At 42.7% G+C, this 12,088-nt stretch overlaps 1 protein-coding gene across 1 annotated transcript in view; it reads right to left on the bottom strand.

Annotated features, from left to right (window-relative positions):
• The window catches only part of ADAMTS2 (ADAM metallopeptidase with thrombospondin type 1 motif, 2), a 184,417-nt gene that overhangs the window by 102,854 nt on the left and 69,475 nt on the right, over positions 1–12,088 (bottom strand). Inside the window, exon 3 of the mRNA XM_010579205.1 lies at positions 11,295–11,454. Within this exon, the coding sequence (XP_010577507.1) occupies positions 11,295–11,454 (160 nt within the window). The remainder of the gene's footprint in view (positions 1–11,294; positions 11,455–12,088) is intronic.

Here is a 12,088-nt window from a genome sequence, read left to right on the forward strand (position 1 = left end):
AGCCCAGCAGTGCTAAAGAAAGCGATCCTTAGCACCACGATGCTCCTGCAGCATGACAGCCTCCGAGCGGGCCAGCAGCAAGGGACTGCGGAGGCTGAGCCGCCAAGGACCGCTGCTCCTAACTCCTCCCTTCCACTTGGTCCGTTGGGATTTCTGGCCACCTTTCCTCACACACCCATCAGGCAATACTGCAAAGGGCTGCTGAGAAACCCGCTCTGAAGAACTACCTACCTGTGGAACTGTCAGCTCTGGAGTTGAAATAAAACCAATCCCTAATCCCCTCGCCATCCAGATTGTGTTTAATAATTTTTCCCCTTGAAAGCACTACACATTGATGGGCAGGCGAGCTGTGCCAGATGGTCCGAGCACACACAGAGAGCTGGAACAAGTAAGTGACTGCACAAAAACTCACAGATAAAAGGAAGAGCAAAGATGCATACCAGGCTTTTAATCAAAGAATCTGCTGAAAAATAAAGTCGACAGCATTTAACCCATTAACAAGCACTGCAATTCCAAGAGCTGTGCAACATCACATAGTAAAAGAGGAACCTTTTGGTCTACAAGAGACTTCACCCTTTGCACGGGGATGGGTCAAGTGGACAACGGAACCGGGTCCCCCTCTCTGTGAGGGTCTCTTTCAAGAAACACAGCCAGCGGAGAGCAGGGTCTCCACGGGCATTGAGGAAAGCAATGCAATGATTCAGGTGCCTGCCTGGGCTTTGTTGGACCATCCAATACCCTCCAGCTGGTGACTGCATCCCTTTCAGCAATGCGGCTCAGAGAGCAACAGCTGGCAGAGGGACTATGTGGCTGGCAAGAGAGAGAAGGACTAGTCTGTCATTAGCACAGCGTTAGATTGGTTTAAACCAATTACCGAACCATGCCTTTGCTCTTATTACGATAGCAGAGTTTCAGCAATAGAGTATCAGGATGCAGGTCTGTGCAGGCAGCGTTGCAGGGTTTGAACTAGGCAAGAGCATCGCACCACATCTGGGATGTGATGGTAAGTCACTGAAGCAGCTACTGGCTACTGCCACTACATATGGGCCTTTAACAGAAATGGGTCAAATCCAAGAAGGCACCGCTGTATTAACAAAATAAGCATTGTTTGTCTTAAGAGATCATGGTCCAAGTCAGTCCTGCAGACAGAACATTTTAATTTTTAATGTCCAAATGTTAGGTAACATGACTCCTGAGGTTTATATTCAAATGAGCAAAGACAATTAAATTCAAACTATTACCAGCATACATGCATGTGGGACTTCATGCCATACACAGTTTGGGACGAAATATTTTGAAAAATAATTATAAATCATTTGTAACATGATCATTTAGAAAAATCAGAGTTTGTACTCATGGTTTGCAGTAACATAGTTTCTGCTACTGCTTTATCCCACTTATCCCACTGTTTCAAAACAGGTTTCTGCTCTATAGAAAAGCACGAATTTTCAAGAAGAAATTAACTTACTACTGTACCAAAGGGCAAATTCAAATCAACTGAAATCAGAAATCTTACTGGTTTTTTCCTGGGCTAAGATCCTCTTGCCTTTTATAATTTCAGGAAAGCACAGGGGAAAGGAGACTTGCACTAGCTGAAATGAAAGTTAGCGCTGCTGTTGCTGACTTGTCAAGTGAAAGTTATTTTTACCTAAAAAGTCCAGGCAGCCCTAAGCATTGCTTAGGGAATTCAAAACACAGAGAACACAAATAAATAAGCAAGAGTTACAAAAGGGCTACAGAAAGTTATTACCCAACACAGGCTCTATCTATAAACCAAGGCTCTGTAGACCAGGCACCTAATCATACCAACCACCGGGTTACTGCAGGTGTACTCCCCAGCCTCCCGCAGAGCATAACACATGCTTTGCTAAAGCACAAGCATCAAAGCAGCACGCGCTTCCCTGCTCATCACTGCACCTGCCCGCACCAGGGGAAGAATCAGGCCCAAAGACCTGCATCCCCTTCCCACCCTCTCTCCAAAGGGCAGGTGAAATGCTCTGTATCCTCTCCCCCCGGCCAGCTCACCCAGCAGGCAGTAGTGGCGAGCAGTAGTTGTCTGCACAGCTGAGCTTCCCCAGCACTGCTGCATCTCACGGAGCCTCGTGGGACCTGGGATTGCAACGGGGAAGGGAGGCAGGACAAGCAGTCGTGGCTATACTGGGAGATGGGTTGAGGGCACTGGAAAGAACAGCCTTTAAAAGGGAACAGCGCATAACGCAGTCATTAAATGCATTATATTATCACAAGATCAGCTAAAGAAAACAGTCCTTTAGCTCAGGCATTAGCTACCTGGGCTTTCGCTTTCAATGTGCCCAATGACGACCGTCTACGCAGCACCAGCTCTGAGGCACTGAAGTCCTCTCCCTTTAACTGGCGTTGAGCTCACAAGCAACACAGCGTTTGCTTGTAGGCATGTGCTTGGTGTACGGTAGCCACCATGAATTAAATAGCGTGGAGAAAGACCAAGCAATTTGTTTCTCGCTCTCCAGCTGGGTCTCGCACTGCTATAAATGCAGCGACCCTTCCAGTGCCCCTTCTGCAAGCACCGAGATACCAGCAGCACACAGACTTCGGTGGCTGGCCACCGAGGAGCAGATTTCACACAGCTGAGAACAGTCAGAACCAGCTGGAATACCGTTTTAATCCTTGGACCACTGCACAAGGCCTCACATGTGGCTCTCCTGATGCAAGAAATGACAGAAATTTAGATGTTTGAAGGATATCCATCTCCCTTGCAACTCTGGGCTTGCCCATTGCTTTCATTTGATGATGCCTGGAGCTTTTAGCCTGATCAAACCACTTTGTCATCATTATCATGGACAGCAGACAAGCTTTAGGCCACTTTTAGTCAGAAAACATTTTAAACAGAAGATGTTTACTGGCATTTTCTACTAGAGCTTACTTTAGTGACGCATACCAGATGCTATTTTGTGTATTGTTATTAAACACAGAGTTTGAATCCCATGGTACAAAACAGCAAACACTACATGATACCCATATTTTTGAATTCTCAGTTCCAGAATCCATTTCCTAAATGGATATATGGGTTGCAGAACACTTTCAGTTTGTCAAGACAGAATATTAAGGTCTTTCTATGAACAAGTCTCTCCCTCTTTGTGCCTGGCAGAGACATCAGAACCCACTGGATCATTGCCATCCTCTGTCTTTCTCAGCAGGTTGGACAACATGAACACAGCTTGTAAATAAACAAACCCCAATAGGATGACACTTCACGGAAAAACTCACCAGTAAATGTGAAATTACAAAAACCATGTGGGTGTGCACATACATTTTCATAAGCAAAAACTCCTCATATGCCTGTGGGCAGCTGCACACACTCACACATGGCAAGCACTCACATGGGCTCCAAAGGCAAGGTTTGACTTATGAACTGCTGCTCTGATGAACTTTGCTCTTACACTGGGCTATTACCAGCAAGAAACAGGATCAGCTTTCAGTAAAAACAAGGTTTATGTTACTCTCGTCCAAAAGGCAAATATTTTGTTCTCTCTTTCCTCCCAGGAGATCAAGAGGCTAAATTCATTAAGGATTGTGAGATCAATGGATATTGTAAGGAAGAATAAAAACAAACCTTAATGAAATCTGTTGTAAAATGTCTTCTCTCTATAAACGTATCTATAAACAAACAAGTGTTGACTAAATGTAAACATAAACAAACAAGTGATTAATCAAGCTTAGTTTCACACACCCCTAGTGCTGAATTAATTGACAGAAGAATGTGAAAAATAAAATGAGCACTTTCCCCGTGCTTTCATCAAAGCTTCTCAGAAAAATTTTGCCGGAGTATTTGTATGAGAACTGGAAACTGTTGTTTTATACACCAATACCAGCTTTACTATCATTTTCTTATATTTAGCAACATTTGGTAATATTCAGCTCCAGCTGTAAGTTGTTCACAACAGTCACTTAGGAGAGCCTTATCGTAGTGTTTGAATTTAGTAGAGAGACTAAAATGAACTCATTAGTTGAGAATGAAATTAATTCTGTTTTTACATTAGCTAATGATACAAGCAAACCAGTGATATTTAAATAAACATAAATAATTAAGTTGTTCACCTTTAATTCATGCATATCTGAATGGAAGTAACTTGCTCCGGTAACTTGCCTCATCACCAAAACGGGAAGCCACCTCCATTCAGAATAAAAACCATTTAGCCTAAGGTACATATTTGAATCCCACTGAAATCAATTTGCCTTAAGTACCTGCTCAAAGTTAAGCATGCAATTAGGTGTCTCCTTCAAGTCCACGTGGATCTCAAACTACCTAATGAGAAAGGTGGGGACAAATATAGAAACTGAGCTTCTTAACATACTGCTATTATGTTCCTGTATTCCACGTTTAGTGACAGTTTATTCCAGGAGTGAGTGCAGTTTTGTGGAGTGTATGGGAGAGGGAGATGACAGCTCAGCGCCAGGAATCCGTAGCGGAGCCGGCTCATGCGGCAGCGCTCTGCTCCAGCCTGTCCCTGCTCCCCGTCCCTGCTGCAGCATCGCCGCGCGGCACAGCGCTCCGCATGGCTCCACGCCACCGATTTTTACTTACGTACAAGAGGATTTATGTTACTGGTGAAACAAAATGGTGCTGCAGTGACTACAGATACGATGTCATGAAGAAATAATGATGAGAAAGTATTTAATGAACATTCAGTTGTTCTGAAAGCGATTTTTAGCATCTAGAAAAGGAGATGTTTAATTAAAAGTAAAAATCCTTTGAAGATACAATATACTTTCTAAAGCACTCAAAAATTCAAAAAAGTCCACTGTAAAAGTAGCCCACATAGCTTTACTGTAGTCCTAATACACGTGCGCATCACCACAAATCTTAGTTACATTAGCACTTCCATTCCCCTCCGAAAAAACACAGCAAAATGACTAGTATTAAGAAAAAAAAAGTTCAATTAATTTCATAATTATTTTATTTCCTGGCAAAAGAAAACTGACTGTCCCAGAAGGACTATAAGGTTTGACTTTTTACCTAAGACCATTCTGCAGCCCAGCTAAGGCCACCCACTGGGGGGGGTGAGTCTATGGTAGAAAATTCCATCAACTCTGAAAAAAAGAGGCTATTCCTTGTATTTCACACCAAGCACATGTAAGACCACTGTTCATTAGCCTTAACCTAATCATCCCAGATGATTTATTGTGCTGCTATAAAAATAGAAACCTTTAGATTTATCCTGAAGTTTCATATTAAAATTGCTGCAAGGGTCTTATTTGCCTGTGCTAGCAAAGAACTGCTTCATCAGCTGCACCTATGGTTGGGAAGGGTGACACCCAATGGCCTAATACCACTTTCTGGAGACTTGTTTTTTCATGAGTGCATAACCTTGCTTCTTATTCAAAAGTTGATTCACAACTGAATTCTCAATCTTTCTCTTCCCAGAAAAGCCCCATGAATCTGCAATGTGAAATTCAGAGAAAACCCAAGACAGGAGAGAAAGACAGATGTATTTATCATGCACAGATGATATAGGAAGGAGACAAAAAATATTGCCATCAGTGCCTTACTGACTGCAAAATAAGAGAGCAGTAATTAATCAGCAGGAGCACACGCTGAGAGGAAATATTGATTGTATTTGGAGAAACTTCAGTTTCCTGAAGGAACTGTTCCCCTGCAAAGGTAACCAGGAAAGTTTCTGTAAATTAGAATGGCAACCAGCCAGCCTGCAGCCAATGTGAGTGTCGTTTCAGGCAATCCAGAAAAATATACACCAGATGCACGTTGGTTTCTAAAAAGTAATTTAAATACATTAGTAAATCAATGGCATTGACAGTTTGATGGACTATGATGGAGGAGTCTTCCTCTGAAATATCATCTTTAAAACCTGCAAAGCTCTGGCAACCGAGTTGTTACTTTGTCATATTTTTAACTTTTTCATCTTTTCCAACAACTTCTAGTGTTTGGTTGTTTCAGCTTAAATTGACATGGATCTCTCTCCTGCTGAATTGGCCCCCAACCCCTCAGGACTCCCGAACGTCCCATCAGTGTAAGGAGGAGGAGGAGGAGGAAAGGCTTTTGTCCTTCTGCGTCATGGAGGGGCAAGAGATGTCAGTAACAGGACTGAGGAGCAGCTCCGCTCTGATGAGGTTTGGGTATCTGTCAGAAAGGAGCCGGTTGCCTCTGTGGAGTAGAAGCAGCAACTTATTTCTGTCCTTTTACCTGACTGGTATGCATTTATGGCCAGGGGGCTGTTAGCCCCCCTTACATAAAAAAAGGAAACAGTAGTAGAATTAAATAACATAAAGAAAATTATGGGGTTTGCCCCAAGAAGTACCTCATGGGGTCACACAAAATGTTCACATCTTTCAGCGCCCAGCCACCACCCCTCTGAAGGTCTGACCACAAAGAAACCCAAGTCTTGCCATGGGAAGGGGTCACGAGTCTCCAGCAGAGGCTGTGAGTCTGTCCATCCCTTCAGCCCAGAGTACATTCATGATGGGACTTGTGTCAGGTTGGGTTTGGCCATTCCAAGGGATTTAATTAGCAGTTAAAGAAACAACAATCTGCCTGCTTTAAGCACATTTGGAGAGTTACCTTGCTGTCTTCCTCAGTAATAAACTGTTCTTGGCTAAGGTCATCTTTCATCTGCACAGTAAATAAAACTGTCAACCATAGCTGAGTTTCTGTTCCTCATCAGTTAAGCAATACAATAAAACTCAGAGCAGTGTATTTAGACAATGATTTTGAGAGAGAAGGCAAACGTTAAGGAAGTTTTAGTATAATCATTTCCTCTCGGTTGATCAACATAACAGACACAGTAATTTAGCTGGGGAAATGTGATATTAAAGCTTACAAGCCTAATAATCAGATTGTCTTCAGAGGCAAAAACCAAGCTGGTTTTCCAGACCTCACCATAACCATTCATTAAATACTTACCATCTCTTCACTTAACATCTAAAGAATATTTAAGCAAAAACCCAGCAGTTTCAAGAAAAAACAACCTCCTCTAGCTTGCTTATTTAATCCTAGTTCTATCATGTAGGAAGTTTTACTGCTGTCAAGCAACATTTCTCATCTTTCTAAGAAGGAATTCAACTGGAAATATTAAAATATTTTCAACATGTTGCTTATTTTTATCTAGAGGAAGATAAATTATTATATGCATGCAAGTAGTAAAAGCAGCTGCCAGAAAAAATAGGGTTTATTCCCACCATACCTGCAATACATCAACCACTACATGAAAATACTTCTCTTTCCAAAACAATTAGCCTAATTTGTAGTGAGTTCACACAGACTTTCACAGTACTACTCTGCTGCAGATTATTACTTCCCTAAAATACGATGCTTACATTTTTCCAGTACGTTAACGAATAGTATTGTTTGAGAGGGGAAAAAAAGGTAGAAATATTACACCCTTTACTCTGTGATTCTCGCAGACACCAGATAATCCTACGCCAGTCAAAACGCAATGATTCAGGCTGCCAAAACATGTATTTACTTTTCCCAATATTCTGACAGCGTTCTACGTAAATGCAGAAGCAAGCCTAGTAGGGCCTGAAACCAGACTAGAGCTCTGCCACTCGTTTCACGTCCATTCTCCCCCAGCACATTCCACTTCTTAAAACCCAGCACGTCAGCAGAGCCTTCATAAAACAAGATGCATACCTTGATCTCTCCAGGGCTTAGGAGGCTGTGGTTTTTGTTTGTTCATATTTTTTAAACAGATGGAATAAAATCTCAATTTCCCTTACTGTAATATAAAAGATAGATAATAGCGTATGCAAAATGCTAGAAAAACCCTGCTGTCGGGTCCCCCTCACCATACCTGTTAGCACAATCTACTTCCACAGTTGGGAAAATGCAGGGTGTTTTTTTTCTTTATGCATTAATCCATCCTCACAACCAGTCGATGGATCTTCCATTAGTCCTAGTTGTCTTCTGGGGAAGATCAGCTGCTCATCAGCTTCACGGACCTCTCTCCTGCTGTCCTTCAGCTCTGCGTTGGAGCTCTCTGCCTGGGCAGCCACGGGGGCACGCATGTTGACTTGGGGTACCGGGATCTCTAACAAACCACCACCCAGAAGAACTGCATTTAGGAGGCTATGTCCCCATACAGATTCATTACGAGAATAACTGAAGTTAGAGCAAGTTTGACCCCAAAGTCTCACATGACTAAACAAGACCACGCGCTCAGGCAGCAAGCACACTGGGCACGAAGAGCTCTTCACTCCTGTGGGGAGACCGCACAGCCCCGTGCCCCGCGCTGCAGGAGGTGCCCCGTGCCCAGCTGGGATCTTCTGCTCCACAGACCCAGCCCCACTTCTGCAAGGGAGAACCTGGAGAGATTTTCCTAACAGCAGCATCCAGCGGGCCCGCCGACTGTGGGAGTAAATCCCGAAGCCCTTGTGCCATGCGAGGTCCGGCGTGACCACTGCCCAGTGCAAGCCCCAGGTTCCTTGAAACGACGACTGACCCACCCAGTTCCAAGTTCATGGAGCTTTCAATTCCTTCACCTTCTGTTTCACTGGGGAGAAAACAGCTTGTCCTATTTCTTGTGAAAGAAGTGCCAGAGATAGGAATATTTATAAGGAATTTTTATCTATCTATCCAAACCCAAACATTCAAAAATCATGACTCACAATCCCCTCCTAAATCATGGGATTAAATTAACATATCATGGGATTTTGAAAGATGCTGCCTTAAAAATTAGGGAATACTATATACTTTGTGTTAGTCATTACTTCAAAATATTCATACAGTCAGAAACTACAGAGTTTTTATCAACAGTTAAAAGAGCCAGAAGATCACCTAGAGAAAAAAAAAACATAATCATCACATATTCATAAGATTCCTGGAGGCTGGACCTTTAAAAATAGTCCAAGTGTTACAATTCATCACATGTAAATTTATGGGACTTGGCAACAATGCAGTTGTCTCCAGGGATGGTGGAAGAGGGGGGAGCGCTCTTGGTTAACCTCTTTTTTTTTTTTTTTTTTAAATAGATACAGCATGCTGAAAGTGCCCTACTAAGTATTTCCTAAATAAGCCCATTGATTAATTTAGAGCACTATGGAAACACGCAGCACAGCGTGCTTATCAACACTCAGTCACTAAATATTTTGACGTTTGTTAACCAAAACTAGATGCATTCTGGAAAAAGACAAACTGGTAAATAAAATTACAATTTTTGAAAGCATGTCCTTTCCATGTCTGTTGCCTAGAGCAAATCAGAGGTGGGAAGCCAGGTTTAATAAAAAGTAGAGAACAGACCAGTTCTGGAGTGACCATTCATGGTTTTTGTTAAAGGCAAAGAGAATTTCCTGGAAAAAGAACCCTGTACAGTACAGTGGGGTTTTTTTCCAAAATAAAAATTAATCTTTAATCAGTTTTACAAATCAAAAGATGGTAGATGGAAGGGAAGATTACTTCTCTTAGCATTTTTTCCTTATTTTAAAATTTGAAACATGAAAAATCACAACTATTCCTACCTATCACTGATACCTGCTGTTCCAGACATGGTCAGTGCTACATCTCAGCCTGGCCTGCACGAGGTCAGCCTCGCTTTTGCTTTTTAATCCCACAGTGCTGGCTGACGGCCATTATTACTTCGTGCCTTTATACCGGAGCCTACAAACTTCAGCCTTTAAGTGAGCACACAGCACAGGTGAGGTGACAGACGCAGAAGTCTGGTGGCATCACGCACCGCATGTAGCTTTGCTGCCAGTCACGGCAGCAGCCCACGAGCAGCCCTGCCATCAGCTCCGCGAGAAGCCACGCAGCACGGCGCTGCGTTTCGGAGAGGTGTTTTCAGATATTGCTGTCAGAGCCTTCCTCTAGCAGGTACCACATGCCAATAACTGGAGCTGATCTACAGTTTATGCTTTTCTGTGTACCAGACTCCTACTCCTGAGGAATATTTACCATCCAAAAACAAAAATACTGCCATAAGGTGTGAATAAAATCAAGTCTCTTTTGTTTAAGAGGAAACACAGTGACTGGCTGATATTTTCCAACACTGCAATAATTTTATAAACATCTACTAACAGAGTAACTTCCATCCTGTGATTCTGGGATTGCAGTACTCAGACTTCTGCATTCCCCAGCTCTGCTCCAGAATGAGTACAAAGGCAATCAGAAGAGCCTAACACAGCACTGCGTCAGTTACAAAAATCATGGGTCGTTTTGATGGCCAAAGTGGAAAAAGAAGTTAGTTGAAAGCTATTACTTGCTGTCTTTTTTCTCCCCGTTCTGACTTGAACATTGAGAAATTTATATTGTTCACTTGGTCCTCATTTCAGAGCCTCATCTTTGTGACTACCTGTTCCTTCAAGTGGTTTCTGAGGACTTCTATATGCAAGACTAGAGTATACAGTAGAATTTTTACAACAGGTACCATACTTTTTGTGTTTTGAAAATTATTAATGTAGCACAGTAGCGGGATGGGGATCACTGGGAAGATTTCTACAAAGGACAATCTAACACACTGCATTATACTTGAAAATGTACTACACTGAAATCACATAATACTAGGGTATGAGTGGCAAATACCTCTGCAGTTTGGTACACACATTTGGAACAAAAATGTAGCTATTTTGTTGTTTCCACTCAAACGACCCAGTTAATCTCAGTGTTAACATCAGCTGTCAAAACATCCACTTACCAGATTTGCATCCTTTATTTATTCAGAAAAAAATGTGTGACATCCAAGCAGTTACCAGAGAAATAGAAAATACTACATAGAATGGGTGTTTACATTTAGCTCCTGTTATTCCATCACTGTCTACCACATACTTACCACGTTAAATTCCACACTTGGAAATACATAAATAAATCAAGAAAGTTTCTGCTCATATCTGAAGATACCATTATTTCCCTGTTGGGATTAAATTCAGTCCAGCGAAGACGCTGTCAATGAGAAGCCCACGTACCGCATCAGCCTTGTTGTGTGCTTGCTGCAACCTTCCAACACAGCCTTTGCAAAACCAGCAATGCTACCTGTCCCCAGCAGGCACAGGCACCTCTGCACTGCTGCTTCATCCACCATCCCCTTCTGCTCTGACCCAGGGACTCAGCCGGACACATGACTTTATGCTATCTCCAGAGCCAAGGAAACTCTTTAAAGCATACGCAGTTCCACCTGGAGATGGTTTTGGCTGCTGCAATGCTTGCCTGCCCCTGGTAAAGTGTTCAACTCCTTCCCTACCTTTTCATCCATAGAGGGAGAACACATTTCCATTTTCAAGGATAAAAAAGCCAGAGATAGCAGACCACACTGGTTATATGCCTTCAGCTACACTTTATACATCAGCTGGCATTAACATCTCTGCCTTACCTTTATACAGGGTATCCACATTCTCAATCGGAAGCTGCTTCTTGGCAGCTGCTCTGCGATAGACCACGTGCGTTCTGCCTCCTCCCTCCTCCTCCTCCTGGGCCCCCTTCTCCAGAGGTTCAATGAAGAACTCGTCCTTGTCTGTGCGAATCATGCCAGCCTGCAGCAACAGGGCAGAGATCGAACATTTTGCGTTACTGCACATACAGCAGACGTTGTGAGTAAACAGTTACAATATGCTTAAGCACACTTTAGTGCTCCCTAGAGAGCAATTAGGATGCAGAGAGGAAACCAGGTGAATTCTTTATTAGAGCAAAACAAAACATCATTTCCCCAACTTGACAAGAAAGGACAAAAGGTATAACCCTGAACCAAAAGGACTTCTCCTCAAACCACAGGAGCAAAGTACAGGTCTAAAAATCTGTCTAGGAAATACAGTCCCCATTAGAAACCAGCTACAATGAAAGTTACTATGACCTTAGCCATCAGTCAGGCCCAGACTGCTCCAGTGTTACTATCTGTGCTAAAAAAAGGATCCGTTCAGAGCCATAAGCCGGTCCCGATGTGCAGTTCAACAGCCAACAAACATAGAGTCAGCCTTTCTGTTCAGAAGCAAGACAGCAAAGTACTACATCTCACATGCAGGCAACTAAGCTTTGTGATTATTTCTCCCTTGACACAAAGGGTTCAGCTGACAAAATACTCTTTCAAGAATTACCCACAACTAGTTTAAAAAAGGTGTCGGTAGTGCATTGCTAAGAAATAAAAACTTATTCAGACCAGACCAGATACCC

This window comes from Haliaeetus leucocephalus, unplaced genomic scaffold (genome assembly GCF_000737465.1).
Source record: "Haliaeetus leucocephalus isolate CR32 unplaced genomic scaffold, Haliaeetus_leucocephalus-4.0 Scaffold656, whole genome shotgun sequence".
Lineage (NCBI taxonomy): Eukaryota > Metazoa > Chordata > Aves > Accipitriformes > Accipitridae > Haliaeetus > Haliaeetus leucocephalus.